Source organism: Helianthus annuus, chromosome 16, assembly GCF_002127325.2.
Source record: "Helianthus annuus cultivar XRQ/B chromosome 16, HanXRQr2.0-SUNRISE, whole genome shotgun sequence".
NCBI lineage: Eukaryota > Viridiplantae > Streptophyta > Magnoliopsida > Asterales > Asteraceae > Helianthus > Helianthus annuus.
Genome location: NC_035448.2, coordinates 62,661,749 through 62,678,581, shown reverse-complemented (window position 1 = coordinate 62,678,581; position 16,833 = coordinate 62,661,749). Strand labels below are relative to the sequence as shown.

At 35.9% G+C, this 16,833-nt stretch overlaps 1 protein-coding gene and 2 long non-coding RNA genes across 13 annotated transcripts; 2 read left to right on the top strand and 1 right to left on the bottom strand.

Annotated features, from left to right (window-relative positions):
- The first annotated feature begins 3,747 nt into the window (after positions 1–3,747).
- On the top strand, positions 3,748–11,885 carry LOC110916799. 11 transcript variants are annotated; one of them, XM_035985740.1, is made up of 11 exons: positions 3,748–3,846; positions 4,566–4,656; positions 4,749–4,817; positions 6,885–6,945; positions 7,071–7,164; positions 7,767–7,814; positions 7,925–10,469; positions 10,551–10,644; positions 10,735–11,455; positions 11,595–11,665; positions 11,750–11,885. In XM_035985740.1, the coding sequence occupies exons 7-9, from the start codon at positions 9,142–9,144 to the stop codon at positions 11,014–11,016; spliced, it is 1,704 nt and encodes a 567-aa protein (XP_035841633.1). In that variant the 5' UTR covers positions 3,748–3,846; positions 4,566–4,656; positions 4,749–4,817; positions 6,885–6,945; positions 7,071–7,164; positions 7,767–7,814; positions 7,925–9,141; the 3' UTR covers positions 11,017–11,455; positions 11,595–11,665; positions 11,750–11,885. The 11 variants fall into 11 exon arrangements, with proteins under 11 accessions (XP_035841633.1, XP_022017149.1, XP_035841631.1 ...); XM_022161457.1 differs by having other exon boundaries at positions 7,736–7,814; XM_035985738.1 differs by having other exon boundaries at positions 7,736–7,814; positions 10,735–11,478.
- LOC110916800 lies at positions 5,132–7,741 on the bottom strand. The gene is made up of 4 exons (XR_002580037.2): positions 7,322–7,741; positions 6,903–6,987; positions 6,675–6,817; positions 5,132–5,446 (listed from the first exon to the last, which is right to left on the bottom strand). It is a non-coding gene; the product is annotated as an uncharacterized LOC110916800 (long non-coding RNA).
- A 666-nt stretch (positions 11,886–12,551) lies between the features above and the next one.
- Positions 12,552–14,772, top strand: LOC110917532. Its single transcript, XR_002580626.2, has 3 exons — positions 12,552–13,214; positions 14,195–14,269; positions 14,720–14,772. It is a non-coding gene; the product is annotated as an uncharacterized LOC110917532 (long non-coding RNA).
- The last annotated feature ends 2,061 nt before the right edge of the window (positions 14,773–16,833 follow it).

Sequence of the window (16,833 nt, the reverse complement as noted above, 5' to 3'; positions counted from 1 at the left end):
TGCTAGATAGGTTTCCATTTAAATTGAAGTGTTATACTTATTTCATATATAGTATTTAATTAATAGTTGATATCTAATAATTTATTCTACTATTTTAACTTAATTAGAAATACTAGGGGTGTAAACGAGCCGAGCTCGTCTAAAAAAGGCTCAAAACGAGCTCGAGTCAGTTTGCAAACCTTAACAAGCCCATAATCTATATACTTTTTATTAATATGTTAAATAAATAGAGTAAATTGCCAAAATCGGTTTGGTCATCTTTGTCATTTTCATCCAAAACAACTTTTTTTGTATCATATAGTCCTTCAGTTTTGGGCACAAAAGTGAAGGACTCAGTTTTGGGCACAAAAGTGAAGGACTATATGGTACAAAATATTAGACGTTTGGCAAAAAAGTTAGACGTTTGAATGAAAATGACAAAAAATTTTAAAACTGAAGGACTATATGGTACAAAAAAATTGTTTTGGATGAAAATGACAAACATGCCCAAACCTCAAGGGCGATTTTGGCAATTTACTCAAATAAATATTTACATAATCCTTATTACTATTTACAAAATTATGAAAAAATAACTTAATTATATACAAATTAATAAGTTAATAACTGTAATTAATATATATTAATTAATAAATAATAATCGAGTAGAGCTCAAACTTGAAAAACTACCTACGAGCCGCTCGAGCATTCATAAGCTTAAAGACCTTGAGCTTTAGCCTAGTCGAGCTCGAGCTTGAAAACTACTTACGAGCCGCTCAAGCTTTCATAAGCTAAACAAGCTCAAGCCTGAGGCTAGTCGAGCTCGGGCTCCACTCGTTTGCACCTCTAGGTTTTAGCAATATAATTTAGTTGTTGATAATTTAATAGTTCAACTAGCTTAATTCTCGTGCACTGCTTTGGGATTTGGGCATTATCGATTCGGTCCATTACGACATTGGCATGGTAATGACACTAAGTATAGAAACCTAAAAATAAAACCAAGTCATTATCGACACTCATTATAGTGACTTTGATAGACTAGCTTTGATATTTGTTCACGAATATTGAATTTAGTTGATAAAGATATATCGTTATGAGTTATAACGAGTCATCTTTTGTAGGATCGTGTTGTTAACAAAGTTATACATATCTTGACCAATATATATCCTAATAAGTTGTAATAGATTATGTATATCTTAATTAGTCATATCAAGCATTAATAAAATCATACCCTAATAAGTTGTAATAGATTATGTATATCTTAATTAGTTATATTGGGCATTAATAAAATCATAATGGCTCTTATTTGCCCTAATTGGCACCAATAAACCATTAATCACCCTAGTCGGCCATCACCAACTCAAGTTGACCATTAATCACCTTGAACGACCATTAGTGGCCATAATTGACAATTCTTTACTCCAATTGACCATTAACGACCCTAAGTTAACAATAATGACCCTAATTGAACATAAATGATCCTAACTAATCATCAATGACTCTACTTGACTATCAATGGCTCTAACTAATCAAAAATGACCCTAATTAACAATACATGGCTCTAAATGACCATCATTATATTTAAATAACCTTTATTAACCCTAGTTGACTACCACGAACCGTAATTGACTTTTACTTCTTTTTTTTTTTGTTAATTTGTAATTTTTGGGATATGATACCTTATAGATTCAATGATAAGTCACTTTGACCACCGTGGACCCTAAGTGACCAACATTGACTATAATTGACCAACATTGATCTTAATTCAATAACATTTGTTGTCATTGACTAACAATTACCCTAACTGATTGTAACTGCTGCCAATTAACAATTATTAGGTCGGGTAAACGGGTATATCACCAAATCCCAAACCAATCCCAAACACGCGAAATAAATAAAAACTAGTCCCAAACCTGATAAACAGACGCGAAACTAATACCATACTTAGTTCGATTGCCATCCCTATCATTGACCAACTAATACCATACTTAACCATTATTGACCAATTCAATGAACAAAGCAAAATCAATTAATACTAGGGGTGTAAACAAGCTGAGCCTAGCTCGAGCTTAAATATGATCGACCTTGACCTTGTTCAACTTAAAAGATATAGCTCGAGCTCAAGATAGGCTCAATTTAAGTTCTATTTTTGAAGCGCGAGTTTAGCCAATTTACTATTTATTGAGTTATTATCATATAACTTATCACATTCGATGTGTCATATTCGGTAGTTCGATGCGTTAGGTTTACGGTATAAAATAATAGAAATAGTATTATATTTATATAATTAACATCATATATTATCAACAATAATCATATCACACAATAACAAATACAAATTTCTGACTAGAGGTAGTGAAAACCTAATCCAAGCATATAAAGTTATCACAAATAATGAATTTATGCTTCCAACTACGGGGTAGCTAGTGGAAACTTAGGTGCTGTTTGTTTTTTTAAGAGGTAAAATGTCTGCAGTCTACGGACCACATCTGCAGACATCTATAGAAAAAGAGGTGGACCAAACCTCTGTAGTGTGCAAGAAAAAGGTTGTTTGTTTTTTAACGCATGCAGACTTCTAAAATAAACTGGTAGTGGTGTACGAACGGTGGTGGTGCTGCTGGACGGTGACGGTGATAGGCGGTGGTGGTGATGGACGGTAGTGGGTGGTGGACGGTGGTGATTGACGGTGGTGATGGACGGTAGTGGGTGGTGGTGAACTGTGGTGGTGGCGGTGATGGGCAGTGATGGACGGTGGTGGTGAGTGGTGGTGTTTAACTCTCTGCAGAACTTAGAAGATCTTAGAAGTGGCTGGGGCAAGTCTACACCAAGAAGAGCTCGCGCAGACGTTTTTAAATGAAATGTCTTCGGAAAAACAAACAGTCTGCGCGTTGCAATGTCTGCACGTGGTCTGAGCGACGCAGACATAAGAGCTTGCGCAGAGCTTTTCAGAAAAAAAAAACGAACAACACCTTAAACTCATACACGTAAGTTGTTAGGGGTATGTACCTTGATTGCGCAGACTTCAACTCGAGTAATTCTAACATCTTTCTTAAACACCATGACAACGTAATGATACTTTTATTTGAACAATAAGATGACTTGATTTCGTGGTGGTATGAAGTTGCGAGGGACCAATTTGTGTGTTCGAACTATACGCGGCAATCTTGACCCAAATCCTTCCAAGTGGGTTAGTTTGGGTTGCTTTTAAAATCATATGGGTTGGTTTGGGTAAGATATTTTAACTAAATGGGTCACAATGGGTCAGATGGAATTTCATCTTATTATTTTCGGGTCAAAGTGGGTCGACAACTTTAAAGAAATGCGTTGATGTGGTTAGTGTCTTAAAGAAACGGGACAAGTTTCGGATTGGAATGGGTTTCGAGCCGGCACAAGTATCCACATGAGACGAGTTACGACACGAAATGTGTTTAGTTCGAATTGAGTTTCGGGCCGAGACGGGTTTTGACACGACGTAGGTTTTGGATTAGAACGAGGTTGGTTCAGATCGGGTTTCAGTCCGACATGGGTTTCCGCACGGGACGGGTTTCGGATCGCAACGGGTTTTGGACAGACACGAGTTTCCGCATGGGATGGGTTTCGGATCGCAACGGGTTTTTGACAGAGACGAGTTTCCGCACGGGACGTGTTTCGGGTTGGGACGGTTTCATTTCGGTTCGGTTTATTCAGTTTCGTTTTGGTTCGGTTTCGAGTGACGAGGGAAGAATAACCAAAGTTGCTACAAATCACTTGATTAGGTTGTGGTCATCTGAATAAGAGATTAGGGTTCAGTACTTTAATATACCATCGCGCAATCTCAATTGATCAGGATAATCGATTCAATCAAGCAGGCTACAGGGGAGGGGCAATCAGGTTTGTTTGTTTGATTTATTTATCCAATTGTGATTTGAAGTATGAGACAATCACTTTCTCTGTGATCGTTTAATTATGCTAATTCATTTAAGTGATCAGGCAGTCTTGATTATTTTATTCGTTTAATTGCAACTGGGTTTGTAATCTCCTCGCAAGAATGGGAATCCTAGACTTTTCATCATCATGGAACTTATAAGCCATGACCAGGTCATAACCTGTGAGCTCAAAAACCTCCTGGACCATCATGTCACATAGTCGTTCAATGCTGCCACAAGGCAAAGACTGTAACCTGGCTATCGGTTTGCCTGCGTATTTGTAAGACTGTAGAGAACCCGCAGCTGTCGTTGGGGTTTCATTAGGCATAACGGGCTCGAAATCTATGATCAAACTACCCGTTACCCGATGGATAATCACATAAAACGACTTCCCGGATTTTTTACAGTGGACCAAAATGGGATTCAGCAAAGATACCTCCCCAAATTTTATGGCTTTAAACAACGCATTCGCGCTGGGACCGGACAATACTGTTCTAACATCTGTTCCTATACCGATAACTGGTTGAAGTAGCATAGTGATTAAATTTGAATACTGAACACAAGAACTTTTGATAATCAGATATATAAATTACACCAAGATTATTACATAAATCAAATCAGAACTATATCTTTGAAAGTTGAAACTAATATTTGAAGCACCAGTTCTTCCCTTTTGATTAACAGACTCTGCCACACCGCCAACTCGACACCGTATCACGGTTCTGCTAAACTACTTGCTGAAACATTCTATTTGTTTATCCAATTCAAGTCCCAGGTACCAAAAATAAAATTAGTATGCTCTTCTCTTTTGAACAGTTTTCTGCAAAATTGTTGATCTAATATTTTGTTAATTTGTTCATGCGACAGACACAGCCGCCTTCACGCATCGCGTACCGCCACTGTCGTTTCTAGTTCCTTCACTGCGTAATTATTGAGGTAATAAATTAAACCTTTCGTTTCTGTCCTGTATCTCTGTATTATTATTATTATTATTATTATTATTATTATTATTATTATTATTATTATTATACCTTTTTAATTTTCATTATTTTTTTAGCCTATCTTGACCTAAACCCATCTATATATATATATATATATATATATATATATATATATATATATATATATATATACACTAGTGGGGAACCTGCGCGTTGCAGCGGGATCGACATTTGCAACCTTGTTTGCGCTTCCTGTTAGTATTAACACGTATAATAATAGGAACAATTCGATCTAAACTCTGATTGGTTGTATATAGAGCAACGCCCTGCACCTCGGGTTTTAAGAACAATTCGATCTAAACTCAAGTTAAGACATGGTCCTTCAACTCCTAAGTAATCAAATGTACACTGTTATCATGAAATGGAGACATAATAAATTACACATTTACAATGTTTATGATCAAAAAAACTCATGGTTAGTTACCAGTGTTTGAAGTTTATCTCCAACCATACATAGATCACTAATTATATTATAAAATTGCTCAAAAGCACATGAATTATTTAACTGCATTTAAACAAAAAAAATAAACCTGGACCGCAAATTGCGTAAAACTTCATCTACATCTGCAACAAAATAACAACAAACAATCAATAATTCTCAACTATACAAAGTCAAAGGCAGCAAAAACGCAAAAAAACAATCACCAAAACTCAATGAACAATACCGTATCTGCGGTTAAAATGTCAAGTAGACTTTAATTTAAATAGCTTATCATACTCGGGTTTATATGGCAGCTAGTTTAACCTATGAACTCGTTAAAAAGCTCGCCAACTCATTTGGCACGGTTAGATAAATGGGTTATACGGGGCATCTCCGGGTTACGCAAATTTAAAAGTGCTTGGGTTAGGGTGGGTGTTTACGACACCAATAATAATATGGTTCATGTTCGGGTTCACCAATTTAACCTGCCAACCCGACATGAATACCCTGAAAAGGGGCTTTATACAACAAACAAATTAAAACATGAAAAACCTGCTCATGACAAGTAAAAGTATTACACAAACAAAAAACTAAATAAACAAAAAGGTTCCCAATTTTTGTCCACGAACCAAATATTGAAAACACATGAAAAGTCAGATGGCCCGAGTTCCCTGAGTTTAGATGCTGCTAAATCCACATCATCATTGGTAAAGTAATCATCAATGATGGATGCCACCTTTCTTTTGTACTTGTCCAACGGGTCAGAAAATGCAAACCCCATATGATTTCAAGGTCATTGAGCATGATAGTATAACACAAACATTTAAAAGCCACACAAAATAAACCAAAAGCTTGAACACTCGTGACTACATAAGCTTGAATTCATGATAGAAATTAGGGGTGTAAATTTCTGACACGACCAGAAAACATGACATGAACCTAACACGAAATTCGCGGGTTTAGTTTAGTCTAAACAGGTTCGGGTCAGTTTCAGGTTGAACCCACGAACCCGTTTAGGTTAACGGGTCAGGTTCGGGTCGACCCGGTCGGGTTGGCGGGTATTTTATGTCATTATTATAACTTAAAAAGAGAAATTAACATGGGATTTTATAATTTAAATATAATTGAGTTATATACATTAGTGTTTTTAAGTAAATTTTAATTTTAATATATTAGTTTCATAAAAATTTAAAAATTCGGGTTGAACGGGTCGTGTTCGGGACAACCCACAAAACTTCGGATTGTGTTCGGGTTCGTGTAAAATTTTCGGGTTCGGGTTGAACCCACCAACCCGCAAATACGACCCGTTTAGCACACCTAATAGAAATGATGACATTTTTGCAAAGAGAGTAAAAATGAGACTTGACTTACCATGCAACCGTCGACCGAACCCGAGATCTCCCGCTTTCTTCCATTTTTTGTTAGCGGTCGTGCGTAGCTGCAAACGATTTCCTTATTAACACACCCCATCTGTAGCCTCTCTGTCCGATGAGGAAGCCACACCACCAAACTTACTTACTGCAAAATGCAAATAATTCCTAGATCCTACATTTTGGTACTAATATCTTATCTATTTTCTAGAGATAAAAGAAGCTGAACCTGGCAAAAAGAAGGCGGAAGGCACGTGAAAAACATGAGACTGGTATGGAAAGTGATTGATCATTTATAAAAGATTCAATAAGGCCTGTACAAACATATGTGCATAATTGCTGTTAAAAAACAAGCATAAATGTGTGTAGAATTTTAATGAAAAGCTTAATGGTTTAGTTCAGCAGATGATAAAGTCAACTGACAGCAAACGAATCTCCAAATCAATCAAGAAAGCCAATATATTGTTCATGTCTAAGGTCTAGCGGAGCGAGTAAGTAATACTTTATTTAATATCATGTTCAAAAAAGTGCATGCATATTGCTGTTCAACATATTCTGTTAAAAAACTATACATAATGAACTGAAGTACGTTTAATCGTTTATAGTTTGTCTATGCTAGGGTTCAATAAGGCAATTAAATTTACATACCCGATTAAACGAATACGTGATACAAGCAAATACTGAAGAAGAAGAAGAAGAAGGGTTTAGGGGCTGATATTATCTGAATTAACTTCATAAGCTTTAAATATGTATATAAAAGCCTTACATACAAAAGTAAAATTGGGGTTGAAATTAGGGTTAGCTCTTGCTCGACATCGAATCATCATCATCACTGTTCACCTGAACCGATTTAACCTCCATCAAATTCTTAAATTCCTTCAGAAACAATAAGCAATATACACAATCGTTAAACGTTGAGCCGCAGTCCTACTGGCATAAAACCGTGTTAACAATACGACAAACATACGTTCTAAACTTTCTCGCACTTGTTTTTGTAATCTCCTCGCAAGATATATATTTTATTGCTTTTGTCATTAGGCAACTTTCTTTTGTACATGCAAGATTTTCAAAAGTTACGTCACCATCTGGACAGGGGAATCAATTCAAGGATAATTTTGCAAATTCTTCTGCTCAAGATTTGGTAATTTGCCTACCGCTAAGTTTTATTATGTCTAAAATTATGTTACCTCATAAACCAAAAAATAATGTTTTGTTTTGACAATTAGTTTATTTATGTTTGTTGTTAACCAGGATTTTGCAATGACATTGGATAAGAGCTGGACTAAAATCACTAATAAGGTAGATCCAGTGTTCATTAATGGAGCGATAGCTTTTGCAGAAAGGGGTAAAACATATGTTGATAGTGAAGGTAGGATACATTGCCCGTGTAAAAAGTGTGTGAATGCAAGAAGACATGTTCCCACAGTCGTTGCTGATCATATCATCTATAATGGTTTTGAACCATCATACAATGTATGGATTCATCATGGTGAACATCTTCCGGGTTATGAAATAGATGATACAGATAGTGACTATGAAGAAAGTGAAAACGAATCACATGACGGTGTCAATGAGTTATTTGATGATGTTTTTCCTACGGGCGGCGAAACTGAAGCTGAAAACTTCATGGACGGTGCCAATCTACGTAATAACCCAAATGTGGAGAAGTTATTTGTCGATATGGAGAAGCCTTTATACCCCGGGTGTGATGAGTTTTCTGTACTAGGCTTTTTACTAGAGTTGATGAACGTGAAGGTAACATGCAAAATGACAAATGTGTCAATGGATATGATTCTGAATTTATTTAGTCGGGCCCTCAAGGATGCAAACTTGCCGAAGAACCATTATGAGGCGAAAAAGTATTTACGTACTCTTGGACTAGGATACGAATCTATTCATGCTTGTAAACATGATTGTGCATTATTTTGGAAAGAAAATGCAGAATTACAAAATTGCCCCGTGTGTGGCACTAGTCGTTATAAGGAAAATAGTAAAGGGAAGAAAAAACCGGTAAAAATTTTGCGTTACTTTCCCATCACAAGTAGACTTAAGCGCTTATATGCCTCAAGACACACTGCTAAGGAAATGTTGCGGCACGATAAATACAGAACCAAAGAGGCGGGGGTTCTTAGACATCCAGCAGATGGAAAGGCATGGAAACACTTTGATACAATGTTTCCTGATTTTGCAAAGGATCCCAGAAATGTTCGCTTAGGGCTTGCAAGTGATGGTTTCAATCCGTTTGGTGCAAAGAGTCTTTCCTATAGTATGTGGCCTGTTGTGCTCATACCATACAATATGCCTCCTTGGAAGTCTATGGTCGATGCTTCATTTATGTTGATATTCCTGGAAGCGATTCACCAGGTAATGATATTGATGTATTTTTGCGTCCACTAATAGATGAGTTGAAACTTCTATGGGATAAGGGTGTTGAAACATATGATTGTGAATCAAAACAGAAATTCAACATGCGTGTTGCACTTCTATGGACAATTAATGATTTTCCTACGTACGGTTATTTGTCTGGATGGAGCACGAGTGGATATAAAGCATGTCCAATATGCAATGAAGATGCGAGCAGTATACGTTTACGAGATAGAATAGGATATGTAGGTCATAGGCGATTTCTCCTGACCGATCACTCTTGGAGGAAAGCACGAGATTTTAATGGACAGGGAGAGACTAGGCTTGCACCTAAAATTGTCAACGGAGATGATTGCTTACATCAGTTGAAACATCTCCCTATACATCAGCATGGAAAACATCCGGATCATGTAGGTAAAAAGAGAAAACGAAACTCACATGATATAAATTGGTCAAAGAAAAGCATCTTCTTCCAACTCCCATATTGGCCTAAGTTATTGATTCGTCACAACATTGACGTGATGCATGTGGAAAAAAATGTGTTTGAGAATGTGTTGGGAACCCTATTAAACATAAAAGGAAAGACGAAAGACACTGACAAAGCCCGACTAGATTTGCAAGATATGAACATACGTAAAGAGCTTCACTTGGTTAGAAAGAATGATCATTGGGTTAAACCACATGCTTTGTATGTTTTAACTCGAGATGAGAGAAAACAATTTTGTAATTTACTTAGCTCTGTGCGTTTCCCAGATGGGTATGCTGGAAATTTAGCTGAAAATGTGATTGCTGAGCAAGGTAAGGTACATGGGCTAAAATCACATGATTGTCATGTCTTAATACAACGCCTAATTCCTATTGCAATCCGTCCCTTTATGACAAAACAGATTCGTGAGGCATTAATGGAGTTGTCTCAGTTTTTCAAGAAACTTACTCAAGTCACATTACACGTGAATGAGTTGGAAGCGTTGCAAGAAGATGTAGTTAAGATTTTGTGCAAGCTTGAACGTATATTTCCCCCATCATTTTTTACAGTTATGGTGCACTTGTGTGTGCATCTTCCTAAAGAGGCAATTTTGGGAGGACCTGTACAATCGAGGTGGATGTATCCAATCAAAAGATACCTTGGCCATTTAAAAAAATATGTTAAAAACTTAGCTAAACCCGAAGGCTCGATAGCAGAAGGTTATGTTGTTGAAGAAGCTATAACATTTTGTTCACACTATTTACGAGGTGTTGAATCCAAGTTAGACAAACGTGACAGAAATGGTGACAAAACCTCTAGTGACGCTCAAAGTTGTGCGTTGGATGTTTTTAGATTGAATGGTCGAGGTATTGGGAAGAAAGAAGTACATATCCTTCCTAGTAATCTTATGAAAAAAGCAATATGGTTTATCTTCAACAATTGTCAAGAGGTTCAGCCGTACTTAGAGTAAGTTTTTTTTATATTTGGTTGTGAATTGGTATTAACTATCATATGTCACTAAATTTATAGTATATCTACATGTGGCAGAGAAGACTTGCGGTTTTTACAAATGCAACATCCGGAATCATCAAATTTTTACGAGATGCAACAGTCTACATTCTCGACTTGGTTTGCAAAACGGGTAATGCTAACACCCTATTTTACTTACTTTACTTTGTGATATTGCATTGCACTCTGATAACATGATTACTATGTTGAAAATTGGGAACAGATTCAAGAGATGTATGCGCTAAATCCATCTCAAATTAATGAAGAGTTATATGCATTGTCTTGCCTTCCTGATAATCGAGTATCATCACACAGGGGTTATATCGTGAACGGGGTAAAATTTATAGTTAAGTCAAATGATGACGGTAGACAAACACAAAATTATGGAGTTATGGTACCGGGCGTTCATAATGATATCGAAGATGACTATTATGGATTTCTTGATGAAGTCATTGAATTGTCAATTATAAGAGGTTATCGTATTATATTATTCAAATGCACCTAGTTTGATACTGATCGTCGAAGAAAGAACGTGATATTTGAACCTCATTTTATAAGCATAGACACGTCTCGACATGCTTACAAGGAGGATCCTTTCATCTGTGCAGACCAGGCTAAACAAGTGTTTTATATAAATGATCCACTTAAACCAAATTCACAATGGAAAATTATTGAAAGAATTACCCACAGACACTTGTGGGATATTCCAGAAGACAAGAATGCAGAAGATTTGTTAGAAGATGTCAACCTTCACCGTAAAGATGTTGAAGAAGAAATTGTTGAAAACGTTGATGTTGATGGCACTATAGATGATTTTATCAAAGACAAGCTAGATGATTCTATCATAGCATGGAAGATTTTGGTTCAAAGTCAAATCTGGATGATTCAGACGCTGATAAACCCAATAATGAAATGGAAAATGATGAGTCAGACGATGATGATTGGTAATGTTCAGTATGTAACATTTGTAAGAGTTTCGATTATTAAGCTTTACTAAGACTAGTTTTATTCTTACTAATATACATGTAAAAGTAGCATTGTTTCACATTATCTAAGCATTTACTATGGATATTATGTTTGCAGGTAAAAGTAGAAGTATCAAGAAAGGAATTACATTGAAGGAAAAAGTAGAAGTATCAAGAAAGGAATTATAGGTAGTATTTAATAAAGTTTTTTTTTTTTTCTAATTTGGCTAGTATCTATTAAAATTTAAGATAACTTAGTATAAATGTTTTCAGAAGGATGAATTTGGAAGAAGCTTATCTTAGAGGCTTGTGCTACTTGGACTTATGAAGGTTGTTGATATGTTGTAGTAGGTTAATTTGGATGCTAATGATCTTATTTTGTACTTTGTTGAACTTTGAACTTGTTTTATATTTTGTTAGAATTGATTTGGACATATAATGTATTATGTTAAACGTACAATGCACATGTTTTTAAAATTATTCAATAACACATATGTTCGTCGAAGAAAAAGACTCCTTTTTTAACTTTTTAAGTATTGAACACGGTCCAAAGCTTATACCATATGTCCATATTTGGATCTAACTGGATTGTATATCAATGTATCATTTCATTTTACGTGTCATATATGGTGTTACGAATGAAACATAATTGAGATTAAAATTCAGTTACCAATAAGATGTCAATATATTAGTGTAACGTTCCGCTTTTTCCCAACATTCCTAATTTAGAAAGCGAGCCATGAAAATCTTTTTTTAGAATCTTGTCCCTTTTCGAAATGGTTAATCATCTAGAAACCTTTTATTTTTATACCATTCTTATAAAGATGGTTACTTATTCTTTGTTTAAGTAACTAAGTTAATTAATTTTTATTATTTAAAAGTTTACTTTTATAATAATCTAGTTAACCTCGTTAAATTTTTTAAAATGAGTAAACTAACCTAGTTAATTTTGTTGTTAAGTTGGTTCTTTTAAAGGTAGCATAACCTAACCAAATTAATCAAAACATAGGGACTGAATGTGCAATTTCTACAACTACTAAAAGTAGTTAAAGTAAAGGGTGTCCAAACCCTAGCCGCTTACAAACTCGGTGACGCACATAGACCCATCTTCCTCACTACTGCTCCTTCTTCAATAGATAAACCCTAAACATCCTCACCTCTCATAACCTTAACTCCTCTGCTTAACAACAACAAAAAAAAAGACATCACCCTTTCACTCTCTCGTGATGCTCTGGACCGGCGAGCCGACAGGCCACACACACTCCCCTCCACCGCCGATTCACCTCCCTCATAACTCCGTGATTCCGACCTGTAACAGTGGTGATGACGAGACACACATGACACAGCCAAACAACCCCATCCCCCCTCGTTTTATACCTGCTACATAAAAGGCTCGCGAGCCCTCTGCCCTTTTCTGAGCTCCGGCGACCGGAGCTGTGTCTCCGATTGGCGGCGTTTGGCGGCTGCAACAACGACGGACGAAGGTGAGCGTCGGCGGCAGCGACGTCTGGTTCCGGCGACTGCCCGTCTGCGGCGGTGGGCGACACGATTAGTGGTGGTGATGGTTACTTTTGGTGTCCTGGTCAAATAGTGGTTCGGTTCACACTGTTCAGTTCGTTTCAAATTCAGCTCGGGTCATGTCCCGGTACAGTTCAGATTTCGCGTCATGCTCGGCTCGGGTTTTGGTTTTGTTACAGTGCGGGTCAGATTCAGTGTGCGAGTCAACTCAGATTCAAAGGTCGGTTCGGTGTTCGGTATACCTTTCCTTATCAAACTATTCTCTTTTTCTTGTTAATCTTTTGTTGAAATCATGCCCCATTCAACGTGTATAATCATTCAACTTAAAATCTAATGAATGATTATTACAGTCTGCGTTTTTTTTAATATATTGAAACAAGTATGATGGCAATTGTAGGAATAGCATGTTATCTTTGCTTTCTTATAAATGCACGGTTCAATACAAGTAAATTCATGATATACAAAAGCAATACAGTGAAAATGAACATATCGAAAAGAGTTGTCTATTAACAAAACAACTTTTGGTATTTTTAATTTAATATTTTTAGCTTTTAATATATTACACTTTTGTTTCTAAATGAACATATCACAGTGATGAAACATATGGGTTTCTTATAAAAGGATGATTAATTGGATGTTTGGTTCATACACTGTCGGGTCAAACCTGGTCAACCGAGGTCTCGGTGCAGTTTGGTTATGGGTTCGGGTCATCGGGTTAAACACGAGACGTGATATTTTAACGACACAAATATTTCAAATATATTGTTTTATATTTTGTTATCACAAACCGCATCATATATAGCTTGTTTATAAAAATACATAGAAATGCATATAATTATATATTGTTTTGTGATTGTTGAGTTTTGAAATAATAATCGACACTTTGGTTGTCGGGATCGTCAAAAAATAGAGGAAACTCTGCCCGTTTTTCGTAAAAATCGGTAAAACGAAACGTGTTAAATTCATAAAACGAAACCTATCCGATTCAAATAACTTTTATAACAATAATTATAAATGTACACTTATTTTTGAGAATACTTCTATAATATTTTCGATAGACTTATTTTAGAACTTTTTTATAAACTATATAAAATACATATGTATACATATGTAGTTATATCAACTAGTTATACTTTAGATTTCACTTCCTATCTTCCGTCATAATTCCTTTTACTCATGCACCATCGTTTGCCCTTATAGGGTGACCTTGGTGTTCCATCCTCCCAAACTAGCACACTCGTCAACACTTGGATAATCGGAAGACTTAGCGCAACTGTGAGTATACTCGCAACCCCCTTTTTATGTTTACCACTTTTTGGGGTGTAACATGTTACCTTATTAAAACACACTTAAACTTATTCTTTATACAATGCACGAAAACAATCCTTATACATGAATGCTATGTTATGATACTTGATGCTTACGTGGACCATACTTATGTGATATGTTTTAGTCATTAGCTTTCACGAGCCTCCATTTGACATGTATAGCGCTATAGGAGTAGCGCACCGCCCCCCTTAAACTTGGGTCATGTTGAATTAATTAAACTTTCTTGCGTAAACAGAGGTTGGCTAGAAATATTGCATGCCACGTTAGGTTGATCTCGTATAGACTAAGTTGTCATGTGGATTTGTTTTAAACTTTTATACTTATACTTATACTTATGCTTAAACTTGTATACTCGTCTTTGCTTTTGCATTGAACTTTATTTTAAACATGTTACAGGTTGAGGATGATGATGCTAAGAAATGAAGTAGCGTTGATGCCTAGATACACATATAGACGTTTAGGTTTAATCGTTGTATCAATTTTGATTATGTTGTATTGTAATTCCTTTGAACTTGACGTTATTTGATTTCTTTGTAATGTTGACAAATGAATTATGAAATGAAATCGGTTTATTAAATATTGTCACAAATAGCGTTATGATGTCTCTAGCAATCTTCACACTTCGTCTCATCCCGATGTTTCCGCCATTGGTTGGGGTGTGACAGATTGGTATCAGAGTCATAACTATAGGGAATTAGGTAGGATTGCCTTACTTTTGCCTAGTCTATAGTAGGAGTACTCTGATACCAGATTGGTATCAGAGCCATAACTATAGGGAATTAGGAAAAGTAAGAATGCTTTAACCTAGTCTATAGTTCTAGAGCCTTATTCTTATGTTTTGCTTGAACCACTTGCATGATACATTATTTACTCCTTATTTACTTGCTTTTGGCCTTTTAAACATATATGTCACTCTTGTGTTAATACTTGCTTTGTTTGTTAATATTTGTTGCATTATTCCATCCTTATGTGCTATCCTTGAAATGCCTTTTTCCTATTACTTCTTGCAATACTTATTATGCTTATACTTGTTATTGCTATTTTGAGCATACGTCTTTTACTCATTTATACTAACCTCAAAGCCACTCGTAATACACAAACGAGACGACTTCACCAAAATAGGCGTGAAACCCACAATTTGGTGAATGACTCTCAATCCTTCTACTTTTTTTTTCTTACACGAAATTCACCACCAAGTTAGGAGTGAAATCCTCAACTTGATGGAGAAATTCAAATTTTGAATTCTAGTGGACCCTCGTCAAAGTGTTGAAATCAAATTTTGACCCGACGAGTACCAACCACACTTAGGATACTAAATCGTCAAGTTAGGGGTGAAACCCGCACCTTGTCGACTAGTTCCACTCCTTGATTTTCATAAATCCCGCCAAGTCTTGAAAATTCAATTGATTTGGGACATGTAGTAACCGGAAGGGTAAATACCGTTAACCGACTTGTCGGCGAGAGTATTTCACCTATTAGGCCAAAGCATGCTCCTCAAATTCGAAAGACCTTTCGACCACTTTGGTTAGTCAAAGTTTCACTTTGGAACCATCCCAAATTTTAATCAAACATGTGTTTCTGTTATTTATTTCATATGATGTAAACTTTCAAATTTGAATTTACTTTCAATATTTACTCCACGCACACACACATCATATTAAATCCTTTCATACATTTATACATATGCATGACTTCATATAATTTAAATTCATTTGCCTTGTAATGACAAGTGGAGAAATATCACTGAGATAGGAGTGACTTCCTTACCTTGACGATTAACTTCACTCTCCTTTTCCTTAAAACGACCTCACCGACGAGTTAGGGTGATTCCCTTACCTAGGTGATCGTTACCAAAACGTCTTTTCAAAATATCTTATTATGCAAACTATGTTCTACCTTTCAAACCAAGCTCAATCTAATTTGGATTCTATAAACTCAACGTTTCATTTAAACACTATACATGCATATCATCTTACACGTTTTAGTCGTTGCATCGCGACAAATTCAGTTATATCATTTGTATTTACATACTCAACCTTTTGAGTACTTTTACATACTTAAGTTTGTCATGTTTTCAATTAATGCGATATACGCAATCATTAGTATTCATACTCACACTCATACTTATATTCATACGTTTCAAGTTTTACTTATACTCCTACGTTTCATGCTTATCTATACATGCCTACGTTTCATGCTCATACATATACTCACATTACACGTACGTCTTATGTTGATACTCATACTTACGTGCATATTCATACTTAAACTTAAACTCGTGCTTTCATTCATACACAGGATTCATACATTCGTACCTATACGCGAGCGTAATCCGAGGGATTCGCTTGCGTGGGTCCCATACATACTTAAGCATGGACTTGCTTATATACTATATTCTTATACGTACACATTCTTATTTTTAAATTATGTATACCCTGATTCATACTCAATTAGTACAAGCTATGCGGATCATGCGACAATCAATATTATCACGGGTGCACACGGGATTA